Below are 14,638 nucleotides of genomic sequence, written 5' to 3' on the forward strand. Positions count from 1 at the left end.
TTCCAAATTTCTTAAAGAAAAAACACTTTACTATTAGATTTTCCCACAGACAATACTGTAGCCATTATTATTACGGTATTAGTGAAGAATCCCTGGTTCCCTTCTAAACCCCATCTCACCCAGCTTACACTGCTTAACAAAGCTCCTCAATTTTAGTAAACATGCAACCCTGAGGGGGAGAACAGCTTTGAAAACCAAGACGTGACACTATTATTCCAAATGTAGGACATGAAAAATTTACATTAGTGCCAAATCTATAATAGAACCACTAAAACCAGTCATGTATCCCATTAACTAGTAATACAATCTGATATATAACTGAGCTTTGCAACTTCGTCGAGGGCACAATCCAACTTCTACAAATGAGACGAGCTTCTGATTCAATTATAGCCTCTCTTTTCCTCCATTCAAACATTTTCATTCCCCTTATCTCTTTCAAAAGCATTTTCCCCATTTTTTCTGCTTGTCATTCCTCAAAGTTTTTGGAGAAATTACAAAACCTTAAATCACACTCTTTCCTGGGATAATAAAAATACTTTAAAATTGCCAGATGCTGTTGACTTCAGCAAGAGTAATCACAGCAAGCTGTTGAAGAGAGACTGACAATATTTTCATTAGCAAGAAGGGATTAAATGAAACCATTCTCTTCCCATCAAATCATGGAACCACTGTACGAACAGGAGCACAGACCTTTGGATATGGAACCCGTACAGTCTTTGGGTACTGCAGTGACTCATCAGAGTAGAAGGAGTATTCAATAAGTGGGACTTCTGTGTCGTTAAATTGGGCATATGCTAAAAAAGTGCCGTTTGGAGACCACCACAGAGCAGAGTAGGCACTGAAGACTTCCTCTGAAAAAAGACATAAATTGTTCTGTTACAAGAAGTAGCTGATAAATTGGCTTTGGCATTCAAAATATTGTTCTCATTAGCTTTAGTAATTATAGTAGAGTTCAACTAATGAACCACTTTGCATTTGCTGGGCTTCCAAAATCAGAGTAATACAAATGAATAAAAATAAAATCTTCAAGGATATATCTGGATTGTAAAAATAAGTAACCCGTTGGACCATTTTAGAATATTTTAGCATGCAATATTTAATATAAGCTCTACATTTTTTTCTTTATCTTATAATCCTCTAAATTTATGCCTCAAAACATACTAAAAGTAAATTTCACACAGGAGGCTGATTCTCCTTTCTAATTTTCAAACAGTCAACATGCCAGCATACTCTCCCCAACTGGGCTCAGTTTGTACTGAGCCCGCAGGGTACTAGTGGGTGGTGTGTAGCTCCAGGCTATCAAACCAATATGGTGCCCAGAGTTTACTACTCTTGGCACAAACAAGGTGTGGGAAGGATGGATTTAGAATGGCAAGGAACTCCATTGAGACCCCTACTGAGAAACATCTCCTTGCCCAGCCCAGAAACTGAAAACTCCTTTAGATTAACATGCTGCTCTGGTGTATATGCTGATGGGTAAGAGAAGAGGGTCAAAGAGAGAGGCAAATAAAAGACAAGATCTTGCTTTCCAGTACATTGTTGGGCTTCTTCTCAATCTCTGGCAAAGATAGCTCGTCCCTATGATTATTATGGGGTCTATACATGGGATATTCAATCACTGGCTCTTAATATGTTGAAAACTCCTTCACCAACCGGGAATGGAGGAATTAAGTGGACTGGGTGGAGATGCCTATATATTCCACAAGTCTCATGTAAGTGTAAATGTAAAAGCAAAAGCATAGAAACTAGAATCTTAGGGTTGGGAAATCATGCATTCTAATCAGTTTTCAGATGCCTGATACCTCCTTTCAAGTTACTTCCAAATGCTTTTTTTCAACAAGAATAATAGCAAAAATAATTACTATAATAAAATGTAATAATAATTATTGTGATTAGCAGCTGACATTCAATGAATGCTAACTATGCACCAGGTATTGATAAGCAATTGACATCTATCATCTCAGTTAAGGCTCACAATAACCCTTTGTATTGATAAAGTGGGACAAGCTTGAAGAGGATCAGAAATTTGTCTAGGATCACATGGCTAAGAATTGGTAGAATCAAAAACCAACACAAATCTCCTTTGACTCATGCTTTTCATCTCCGTGCTATACTGCCCTTTCCTGCCTCTATTTTAGTATTTCCAGTAATAGAAAACCTACTACCGGGTTAAGCAGCCTATTCTTCCTTTGACGGCCTCATATCTATATCATTGATCTATACACTCTTATGTAGCAATTTAGAATTTACAAAACATATCATATTTAGTCTTCACAAAGATCTCTGGGTGATGATTCATAGTTCATTGCACAGAGAAGGAAATTGAGGCATGGAGCAATCCTGTGAATTGCCTGAGACAAGAACTAGAACCCAGCCCTTATGACTCCAAGTCATGGTTTCTATTATACTAAGAACTTGTTCATATACTGAGTTGCCTTGTTCTTTGTAACTTTTACCCATTGATTCTGGTTTATAACACAGCTGCAATTACAGAAAATCAATATAATCAGACCAAGATTTTGTTTTTTAGAATTACTTGTAAGTGTAATTAGCAGGTAGCGATCTTTGTCTTGAATTAGTGGTTATTTCGAATGCAGGACATATTTTTCTGTATTGACAATGTAGTAATTTCCTTCTAGGAACTGAAGCTATTAGAGAGGCCCAAATTGGAGCTGTGAAGCTGTTCTGCATGTGAATGGCCTAGTCATGAACATGCAAAAGACTCCCTCCAGCAATTATCTACTTTAGAAAGAATGAAAGTGTTAGCTGCCCTCTTATCTTGCAGAGGGCCAGCTGTTTCTGAGGGAGGGTCACAGCTTTGGAAAGAGGCCACTCTTGTCAACGATCCTGGAGGCTGGGTTGTGCTGTCCAAGGGTTAAAGAATCTCTAAGTAGCTAGTGTTAGTAAATTTCATTGTAAGTTTTAGTCAAGCACTTATTTCTAGGACATGAAAATTTATCTTTCTTTTAATGTGATTTGTTGTTGTTGTTGTTATAATGAGTCAATTAAACTTGACTTGGATTTGGTAAGAACTAAAATTAAGTCATGAAGAAAAATTATTTTTTTAAACTACAAAGAAGAAAAAAATTACAATGAAATACAGATAAGTCTTTCTAATAAGTATGAGGAAACCTTGTGAACAGTTTGGAGCAGCCTCAAAATGCCTTTTATCTTGGCAAATACAGACATAAAAAATGTTTTTCTAATATTTTCTAAGTTTCTAAAATGTGTTCCTAATAGTTTCGACAGCTCTGTATCCTAAAAGGGAGAATATTCCTTTTTAACTTTTTTAGTTTTATTAGTCACTTTTTCCTAAGCCTTTCTAATTGCTTTTTTATTCTTAAGAACAGGAAATCATAATTTGTCCAAGTTCAAATAAACACAAATCCTCTATAAAATAGGCATTTTCTTCCCCTGTACTCTCCATCTTGTATATATTATTTTGTAATCTTCTCAATGTGATGGGATTATTTAGCTTTCCTTAGTAACTTCCGGGTTAGGTAGGCCTAGTTAGAGAAATATCTAATGTTAATCTGGAGGCTTTTATGTTCCAGTAAAGGCAGAAAAGGTCTACCTACACAGAAAAGCCCTTTGTATCAATAAACCAGAGACAAGAGGAGTATTGTCAGGCAATGAGGACAGAGGAGTGCTAGGAATAAATTCTTGGTCAAGGAGACACCTGGTGCTGTGAGTTCTAAGAGAAATCTGATGACATTTTAAACAATGAAACTTATTTTCAATCTCATTTAAATTTTCCCATTGCAAAAGAAACATTTAACTATTTTAAAAGCTTATAGATTTTCTGATTTGAAAAAGCTTTAAAGTTTCTACCTTCATAAACCCAGTCAGTTATTCCATTATATATTATATCTTCTTTCCCAGTCCATGTGATTCTGTGACTTGGTAAATTTGGTTCAATTTTAACATAAATGTCATTGTTCCAAACATATGCCTAGAAGGAAAAAAAACAAGCATTGATATCTATAATAACATGTTATATTTTTATCCCAGAGTTTTAGAAACACTTATCTATTGCAAATGTAAGGATTACCATAGTCAAATATTCCATTCAAACAGGAAGAGTCATTTACTCCTTCCCTCTCATTCTTAAATCACAAGTGTATAGCCTATAATCCCCAAATAATCCTAAAACCATTAATAATGTGTTAAAAATAAGAAGCACACAACTACCACTATTTGAATGCTAAAGTATATGAGAAGACCGAGAAGGCTGACCACTTCTACAGGATGATATATGCTTGTATATTTCTTTATTGGGAGAGTGAGTAGAAAGAAGGCAGTTGCATTCTGGAAGAGAGAAGTTCAACTGCAGACAAACATTAGATCCTCTCGTTAAGATTCTTTTGGACTTCTGACATTCTCCTAGCACTACAGAACGTAAAGATGTATCTATAGTAACAAAGAAGAACACAGAACTAGCAGAAAGCAGGTGTGACTCAGAAAATATCTAAGTACAACAGATAACTAGAACTTAAGAGTTTGACGTGCATTTTCCCAGTGAATAAATATCCTCAATGGGTACTTTCAGGAATTATATTTATTTTGTTAAGCTAGTAAAATATTATCTTGGGCAATAACACTATGTTCTATAGTGAAGTACTGAGTTCCTAAGACGTCTGCTTTGTATCAGGGTTAGTAACTTCTGCCTAATGAAAAATTTGAGCCAATATTTTTCTGACAACTGGAGACACTCACTAACCAATTTATGACCCACTGGTGACCATGTGACCCACTGTGTGTTGTTTGGAATCCTGTCTTCTGTAATCAGCTGCCTGGAAAAAAGATGAAAGGAAACATTATCAAAAAGAATAACTCACAGTGGGGTTTCCTTAAAAATATGACAGTAGGAAAGCCTAATAGATTTTATTGGGAAGTCACTGACCTTTTATTTAAATCATAAATGTCATATGAAGCTGTGTAGGAATGCCTCCATTGCTATGAAAGAAAACAGACATTTCAGGCTTCTGTGATACTTGATAATTTGGCCACTCACTATAGGAGACCAAGATGATAGGTTTGGTAATATATGATTGTATAATTCTCACATGTTATCATATCTTATAATTTCCTCCGAGAATTTTGGGGTTCAGAAGTATCCTAGAGATCATCTTATACAAACTCCTCTGGAGTTCATCTACAACCTAGCTCTGGCACCACCTCCTCCAGGACCACAGTGCACCAAAAATGTCATTTTGTACAAACATTATCCCTAACACTCACCATAGTATGCTAAGATTGCCTACTTAGAAAAATGTAAATTTTCACTTTTCACCATCTTATTGGCAAAAGATTTAAAAGATATATGATGCTATTGCTGATGGTGATGTGAAGAAATGTTTAACTTCATACACTGATGATGAAAGGTAAAGTGTTATAAAGATTTTGAAAGCCCCCTGGCAAGGTATATTAAAATTAAAATAACATATATCATCAATATTTTAACAACCATCTCAAAAAGCTAGAGATGAAAGTCAAATTTTCAGTGACTGCAGAAGCATAGGGAAATAAAAATTTTTTTAAAAAGGAAGTCAAACTAAATCCAAAGTAATTAGAAGAAATGAAATAATAAAGGTAAAAGCATTGATAAAGTAGAAAACACATAATAGAAAAAATCAACAAAGCCAAAACTCAAGTCATTGAAAAGACTAGTAAAATTGCAAACGTAGTAAAACTTAGGAGTAAAACAGCACAAATGACTGGTATCAGAAACGAAAAATGGGATATCACAACAGACTCCACAGATGTTAAAAGATCATAAGAGGCTATTATAAACATTTTTTTGCCAATACATCTTAAAAATTAGAGAAAAGCAAAAAATTTCTTGAAAAATAATTTCTCAAAAGTGGGAAAAACTCTGAATAATCTTATATCTAATAAACAAATTGAATCCAGATATAAGAAATTTTACATAGAGAAAACTCCAAGGCAAAATAACTTTACCAGCAAACTTCTTGTTATTTATTCAAATGAGTTGAGAATTTATGCCCACACAAAAATCTACACACAAATGTTTATAGCAGCTTTATTCATAACTGCCAAAACTGGGAGGCAACTAAGATGTCATTCAACAGGTGAGTGGATAAACAAACTGTAGTAGAGATCCATACAATGGAATTTTATTTAGTGATAAGAAGAATGAGCTATTAAGCCACAAAAAGACATGGAGGAATCTCAAACACATATTGCTAAGTGAAATAAGCCAATGTGGTAAGGTTACATATTGTATGATTCCAACAATATGAGTTTCTGGAAAAGGTAAAACTATGGAGAGAGTAAAGAGATTGGTGGTTGCTTGGAGACTGGGGGAAGGAAGGGATGAATAGGAGAAACACAGGGATTTTTAGCACAAAGTCATCTGTATAATACTATAATGGTGAAACATGTCATTATACTTTTGTCAAGAGCCATAGATTTGTCAGAATCCACCATAATGGTAGATACATGCCATATATTTGCCAAAACCCACAAAGAGTCAAGCCTAATGTAAACTATGGACTTAAATTAATAATGATATATTAATATTGGCTCATTTGTTATAACAAATGGACCACACATGCAAGACATTAATAATAGGTGAAAGTGGGGGAGGGAGGATAAGGGAGTATATGGGAACTCTCTGCTTATTTTCTATAAATCTAAAGCTGTTCTGAAAAATAAAGTGATATTAATTAAAAAAAAAATAATCAGAGCTAACCAGATGACTTGGAAGGAGTTTCACATGGTATCATTGAGAGAGAAATGCAATTTACAAAAAACTATAGGATTTTATTTTTATAGACCAAGCAATAACTAAAAACATCCCTATATATATTCATAGAGTTATATGAACAAGAAGAAAAATATAAAAATATGGAGAGATACATATTAGACTTTAGAGAGCCAAGTAAAAAAGGGAAAAAATAAGACCGAAGATAAAAATGTATATGATCACATATTTTCATTTATGAAAAATTATGTCTGAATACAGATGCATATAAAAATTAAAGATATTTTCAAATAAGTTACTTGTCTATATGTCTGCCTTCTCTACCATACTCCTAGAGGTAAGAAATTGTATCTTATTTATCTTTGGATGCCTGGAGTGTATTCTAGTGCAAGCCACATAGTGAGTGTTCAAGAAATACACCAAATTACAGTAAAATTCAAATTGTACCAGTGAGGATGAGACGGATGAAATAGGTATCCCAAGGACACCGAGCTATATAATAGCAGAGCTGAGATACAAAGTCAGAGTTCCTAACCTTAACTATTTATCACTTCTCTCCCTTCTATGCTCTCATGTCAACAAATATTTATTAAGTTCTACTTTTCGGGAGTCATACATTCCTTTCCTGAATCCTGGATTATTTTGACACACCCCATGCTTGTTTCTGGGCAACCTCAAGCAAAATATTCACTAAAGCCAAAAGGTGTGGTACCAGCTAAAAATATTAAGATAGACTGAGATCACTGAGCATGACAAACCACCACGGGTTGTAAAAGAAAACCCATGATGTTTGGTATGTTCACTTCATCTTTTGAAACAGATTCATTATTCTATTTAGTTTATAAACACTGGCAGCTATCATCTATCAGACATTACTGGATAACACAGAGTCTCTCCCCTGGAGCAGCTTATAGTGGAATGGAGGATATGAAATAGTAAACGACAATAAAATAATCACAATAGGATGTGCCAAGAGATATAATGGAGGTGGGTGGGAGAGGCAGGAATCATAAATTAGGCCTTGGAGAGGCAGAGAGGATTATGGAAAAGATGATTCTTTGGCTGAGGTTAGTGACAGAGGGTGACTGGGAAAGAGTAAAAGAGCATCATAGCAAAGAGAAGCTGAATGCAAAGATAGGAAAGATCACATTTAAGAGCACAAGCTTTGGAGTCTTCTAACCTGGATTCAGGGTTTCACTGTGTAATGTGAAGCAAGTTTCTTTCTAAGCTTCCATTTTGTTTTTAGACAAATGAGGATAATGCCAGCAACAATCTCAGATGCATGAGAATGCATGGGAAGCACTTAGCAGGGTTCTGGAACATTGTCGACACAGAATCAATGACACAACTATTATCTGTATTTCCAGAGCACTAGGCAATGAGCAGAGATGCTAGGAGAACATTCATACCAGACTGTGGGGGTACTTATCCACTCACTCACTCACTTCCTCATTTATTTAATTGTAGCCACAACTTGGAAGTGATAGCATTAACTCAATCATGGAGAAGTCATGTAGTAAGATCTAAAAAACACTAAAAGGTAGACCTCCAAGGAAATGTAATCAAATTAGACTTTTCTTTTTTCTAGATACATTTCATAAGAGTCACTTAGTCAAAACATATATGCTGTACAGAAAATTCTATTGGACTCTCTTGAAAGTAAAAAAGAAAAAAAGAAAGAAAAATAGTAGAAGATATAGATCCTTACTTTCAATAGCTTTATAATTTAGCACTTGGCAATAAAACATGTATTCATTTCACAATGATGTTCAGCATCTGCTATGTGGCCCTGTCCTGGGCACAGAGGTGTGGCAGTGAATAAATCACAGGGAAACTGGCACCAAATAAGGCAGGCAAAAAATAAACAAAGAAATCGATGACAAAATATCACAAAATGTTGTGATGAAACTAAAATGGGTTAACGTGACAGAGACTGATTTGTGGGGTGTGGGTGGAAGAGCAAGGCAGGGGGCAATGTTTGACAAAGTGACCCAACAAATCTGGACCTGAATTAATAAAGAGAGAGAAGCATATGATGATGGAGAAGCTTCCATGAGGAAGCAATAGCAAGCGATTTTGCCTTTAGATGGGAATGAGGGTGATGCTTGAGAAAAAGAAAGAGCTGTGCACTTAAAGGTTCTCAACTCAGCATCATGGAATCTCCGGGAGGCCCACAGCTATGCTGAGTTAGTTGCTTTAGGGTAGGCCACAGATATCTGTGTCTTTTCAAAAGCTCCTCAAGTGATCCTAAGGTGCAGGTGAGGCGAGAAGCTCTGGCCAAGCATGCCGAGTGCAGGAGAAGCGGGTAGGAGATGTGTTCAGCTGGGCAGACTGTGTTCAATCACACAGGCCTCAGGATGCCAGGGTTAGAGCTGATGTTTTATTTTGAGTGTGATGGGAAGCCACTGTAGGTGGCATAGGTGTGGCATAAACTAATTTAGAATTTAAAAGTAGTACTTTCGATACTGTCTGAAGCATAGATGGCAGGGGGAAGGGGACAGAGTGAAAAAAGCAAAAGCAGTTAAATACACGGGTAAACTCCAGTGACACAACAAATACAAATCTCCAACCATGGCTGGCCAACTAAGGGACACCAGGGGAATACATGCATTAGTGCACATCAAATGGCTTCTGTTGAACCTGGCTATATAGTAAGGTGAGCTGGTATTACTTTTCTGTTTCTACCTTATCTTCATATGTAAGTCTTTAACATGGACAACTGTTATTCAGGGGTTCTCAGCCCTGGTTGCCATTACAATCACCTATGACAGTTTAAAATATACTGATGCTCATCAGGCACAGTGGCTCATGCCTGTAATCCTAGCACTTGGGAAAACTGAGGTGGGAGAATCGTTTGAGGACAGGAGTTTGAGACCAGCCTGGGGAACATAGTGAGACCCTATCTCTAAGAAAAAATTGAAAATTAGCAGGGCATGGTGGTGCACACCTGTAGTCTCAGCTACTCAGGAGGCTGAGGTAGGAGGATTAGTCAAGCCCAAAATGTTGAGGCTGCAGTGAGCCATGATCATACCACTGTACTCTAGCCTGAGTGACAGAATGAGACCTTGTCTCAAAAAAAGAAAAAAAGATACTGATTCTGGCATTAACCCAGAAACTTCTGTTTACTGATCTGGGGATTGAACCTGGACACCGGGAAGTTTTAAAAGTTTCTCAAGTAAATTAAGCGAATGTATTCTATAGATAGAAATAAGAAGCACTTAATTAAACAAACAATAATCCATTAATTGGCAACAGATGTGTCAAAGTTGGTAAAGATTCCAATTCACTTACAGTTAAGTTTAACAGAACATAGAGTCTACATGTCCAGGAAAGTGAGCCCAGCCCAGCAAATCCAGGGTAAATATTATGATTGAGAGTCACCATCCTGAGATGGTAAATGCAGTAGGGAATGGTTTGCTTGGCCTGAGTACAGCAGTGTTGGTGTGTGAGTGTTGGTGTGTCCTCAATATTATTTATCCTAGAAAAGAAAGGTCAGGGGTGGGAATCCCCAGCTTTGTATTTTGCTTGCAATACAGGGTATCTTTACAAATTTGTAATCTTCACTACATGTCTCAAAACTTTCTATACTTGAACAACTTGTCAAACCCATGAGTAACCAAAAAGCTGCAGTTAAAGTTATGGCGATCCACATCTATCCTAAACATGAAGAGGATGTATGATTAAGCTGTAACCTTTCCTGAATGTGTGAGGATGTGGATTTGGGCTGGGTGACTGGGGGAAGCTGAGTGCTCTTGATGGAATCTTTATGATCTGTAGTGAGGCTCTCCTCCTTAGAATAGTTTGTATACAGTGGGGCCCGAAGGTTGGGAGATGGTCTGGGCCATCTTTCGGAATCTTTTCTGGAGGATGGAAAGTTTAACTCTTTCTTTTCTTTTTCTTTTTTTTCTTTCTTTTTTTTTTCTTTTTTTTTTTTTTTTTTTTGACAGGGTCTCGCTCTGTCCTCTAGACTATAATGCGGTGGCACACTATAGGAAACTGTAGCTTCCAACTCCTGGGCTCAAGCGATCCTCCTGCTTCAGCCTTCCCTCCTAAGTAGCTGGGACTGTAGGTGCATGCCACCACGCCTGACTTTAACTCTTTTAAAAACACATATTTATGGAGGCTCTTACTACACATAAAGCTGTGACAAAGGAAATAAAGGGTTCTGTCATTAGGTGTACAAATCAGACATGTAAACTTACTTTTAAATATGTGTGTAAGTACAAATTTTTATTGACTTATGTTATTAGTACATATTGGAACAATATAATATTAACTGTGTTTTTGGTATTTGAAAGCACTAAACATGAATTTCTTTTAAAACATTGAACTTGTCTTTAAGAATGAGAATGACTCTGATTCTGAATTAATGAGTTTTAGTGCCTATTACATTACTTAGATGTTAATCTTAAGTATCCATACACTTGAAATCGGTTATAACATAGCATACTCTTGGATTATTTAAATGTTACAGTAAGAAAGCATTTATTTTACCTTCACATAGTTGTATTCTAAGAGAATAAACTGCCCATCAGGAGATATTGAATAATCATTGATAGAATGTCCAAACTCATCCTGTCAAACAAGAAGAACAAAGAAAAATTGAACAATTCCATTTCATTGCCATCACTGTGCACTTACTTCATGGGGGTACTGTTCTAGACATGGGGCTTGTGCTTTGGGAAGTCCTAATCTAGCAGAGGTGGCATATTTACTCACACAAATGACCGTGATGCAAGGTGGGTGGTGATCAATGTTAGAAAGCCAGAAGGGGAAGGATTAATCCTAAGAGGAAAGATGCCTGCGAGAGTGAGGATGAGGAAAAGAGAACTTTCTCAACAGTGGGAATAGCATAAGCAAAATGCCAGGCATGGGAAAGGACGTGGATGTTTAGAGACTCTTCAAGGGTCATGCGTAACCTGAATATAGTTTGGGGGGGGGGCGCTGGTGTCAGACACAGTGGAAGGTGAGAGGACAACAAATTAGAAAAATAGCTGGGACCTAAATATAAGATGTGGAGCTGACCTGTTTTTTTGCATGTGGAAGTGATAGAATCATATCTATCTTTTACAAAGATATTCTGGTGACACAGTGGCTGAAATGAGAGGGAAGAGCGGAGGGCTGGTATCAGCCTAGATGTGGGGAGTGCAGTGGTCTGGTCTACAGAATGCAGATAGGGACACAAGTTAGAGCCCTCACTACCACAAGATTAAATGAGGGTTTGAGCGAGGACTGTCCAGTGGAAATGGAAACTGAGAGATACCTGACATGCAGAGGGAGAATTGTCGCCAACTATGGGGGATGACATGAGTCAATGATGATTCTGAGGTTTCTAGCTTAAGTGACTTGGAGAATTAAGTAACTTTTACCAATACTGGGAACTCACAAAAAAGAATAAGATGCTTTCAGTGTGCTAGGACAGTGGGGGAAAGATAACCAGTTTAGCTTGGGATTTTGAGTTTGAAATCCACATGTAGGAACCAGCAGGCTACTAGAAATTAAAGTTTAAATCTGGGAGAAGGTTAGTGTTAACTGTGTGTATACGAGAGTCAAGCCAGGGAGGAAGGCAGTAATGCTGTGGGGTTGCATGAAATTCACCAAAGGAGAGCATGCAAAGTGCAAAGGGAGGCAAATGAAGATGGAGCCCCAAGGAGCACTTACATTTAAAAATATGGGCAGAGGAAGAGGAATCGTCAAAGGAGACTAAAAAGTAGCCAAGGCAGGGAGCATTTCAAGAAGGAGAGAAAGATCCACTTTGCCATATGCTGCAGAAAGAGTCCAACAGGTTGAGAAATGACAGTACTCGTGATTTCAAAGGTAATGAAAAAAATCCCCAGAATTCTATGCATGAATTTATTACGTGATTAAACATACAAATGTACTGTTCTCCAAGAAAACTGAGCTGTTTCCATATTCAGCATTGAATACCAAGATATTATTTTCTTGTTTGTAGAGATATTCATGATCTAAAGAGAGAAAACAACCAGATCAAAATTTCAAGTTGTTATTAAACATCTTCATAAGCTGAAAATTACAGAATACAATTTAAGTTCACAAATACCAAATAGGCATTTCTAAGTTGAGAAAACATGAATGATATTATACTAACATTCATTCATTTTTTCATCATTATTGTCAAGGTTTCAATTCACATTTTTTTTTATTATACATGTCAAAGAAATACTTGGGTTCCTTTCATTCTTTCTCCCTTTGCACTTCAAGTAGAAAAAGAAAAAAAAAACTCTCTATAGAATTTTTAAAAACAAGGATTACCTCTTCTCTGTGCCATAAAAGCCCATATCTCAAATTAACTGGAATGAACGTAACCATAAAATCTGCCCTACCCCAAAAAGTTCTTACCTGAAATCCATCTTAAGGAGTATAACTTCAGTCTGTAAGTATTTTTTAAGTAATCAGTTAGAGTGTAAGTTTTGCGACTGTCAGCTGTAGCATCATCTGCTGGTTGAAGGAAAGAGCCAAATGTTCAGTAAGATGGAATAACCTAAGTTTTGGATAAAATAAACAAATGGATCTCTACAATATACCATGCTCATAAAATTCAGAAATACACTCACAAAATGCAAGACACATTTTAAAAGACTTCAGAGTGAATGGATGGAGTAAAAATGCATTTAACTATGAAGTGTGTGTGAGTGTGTGTGTTTCACTCTGCTGTATTATGCTATACTAGTGGGCTTTACTTTGAAGGTCTAGATCAGCAATGTCCTATAGAAATATAATGTGAGTATATTTTCTAGTAGCTATATAAGAAACAAAATTTTAAGGTAAAAATAATTTTAGTAGCACATTTTATTTAGCCCAATACATCCAAAATATCATTTTACCATGTAACCAATATTTAAACATTATGAGAACTTTCATGTTCTTTTTTTCATTCTGACTCTCAAATCTGATGTGTAGTTTATACTTAACAGCATATCTCAATTTGACTAGGTACATTTTAAGTCAATAGTTACATGTGGCCAGGTGTTCAATGACTACTGTAGTGGATGGCCTGGAGCTGGATCATCCTTTTCGGAGGCTTTGGGGGCCAGTTTCAGGCCCTCCTGCTTCTCAGAGACCCTTAGGACATGCTGATCACCCAATTCAGGGAGCTTCATTAATATCATCACTTTCCTTTGAACTTAACAGAATTTGTGTGTTTCTATATTCTACTACTGGTGACCCAAATTCAAAGTCTGAAAATCATTTTTGATACTTCTGTCTGTTTTTCCACCATGCCCATCTAATTGACCCTCTTGATTATTCCTGGAAATTTTTTTTCTGGGTATCCCTGACATTATATTCTCCCAATTCTCTCCCTCCTCTGCACCACCACTAGAATAATTTTTCTAAACCACTACTTTCATTCTGGTGATCCCTTCGCCAAAAGTTTTCAATATTTCCCCATTGCCTACAGGAACAAGATTAACACTCCTTAGCCTGAAACTCACAGCCCTCTATGACTGACACAAGAGTGTCTTATGTCACTCTCCCCTTGCAGGGACCCTCTCATTCACTCTTATGACCAGCCCACTGAACCCAGAAGATCTTCTTGGGCTTTTCCACCTCTGCTCCTTTTTCTAAACCACTTCTCTGCAGTGTCTTCCCTGCTTTCCTGGCTGTCATAATCACTACCCTCGAATTCCCATCTGTTTCATGAAGACTTTAGTTCTGCCCCCTCTGACTTTTGCCCCAACACTACTCATTTCGCTCTTGTCATTTAATGACAAAATAGTTGACAACTCTTTTGCTCTGCCTACCCATGTGGTGTCCTCAGTTAGGCCATGTAGTCTTTGAAGACAAGGCTTTGTTGTTTGTTCGTTTTAATTTTTACATCAACCTTTAGCACCTAACACAGTTCAATTCCACAGTAGGCATACACTCAAAGAGTTTTTATTGGTTAATGTA

General features: G+C 36.8%; 1 protein-coding gene across 2 annotated transcripts in view; it reads right to left on the reverse strand.

Annotated features, from left to right (window-relative positions):
* Nucleotides 1–14,638, reverse strand: part of DPP4 (dipeptidyl peptidase 4) — an 82,844-nt gene that overhangs the window by 42,221 nt on the left and 25,985 nt on the right. The window contains exons 3-9 of one of the 2 annotated variants that reach the window (XM_054478194.2): nucleotides 13,088–13,186; nucleotides 12,602–12,693; nucleotides 11,222–11,302; nucleotides 4,904–4,956; nucleotides 4,721–4,793; nucleotides 3,832–3,952; nucleotides 691–851 (exon numbers count right to left, since the gene is read on the reverse strand). In XM_054478194.2, coding sequence (XP_054334169.1) covers nucleotides 691–851; nucleotides 3,832–3,952; nucleotides 4,721–4,793; nucleotides 4,904–4,956; nucleotides 11,222–11,302; nucleotides 12,602–12,693; nucleotides 13,088–13,186 — 680 coding nt within the window. The remainder of the gene's footprint in view (nucleotides 1–690; nucleotides 852–3,831; nucleotides 3,953–4,720; nucleotides 4,794–4,903; nucleotides 4,957–11,221; nucleotides 11,303–12,601; nucleotides 12,694–13,087; nucleotides 13,187–14,638) is intronic. The other variant, XM_054478195.2, reaches the window with a different exon arrangement.

Source organism: Pongo pygmaeus, chromosome 11 (genome assembly GCF_028885625.2).
Source record: "Pongo pygmaeus isolate AG05252 chromosome 11, NHGRI_mPonPyg2-v2.0_pri, whole genome shotgun sequence".
NCBI classification, from domain to species: Eukaryota; Metazoa; Chordata; class Mammalia; order Primates; family Hominidae; genus Pongo; species Pongo pygmaeus.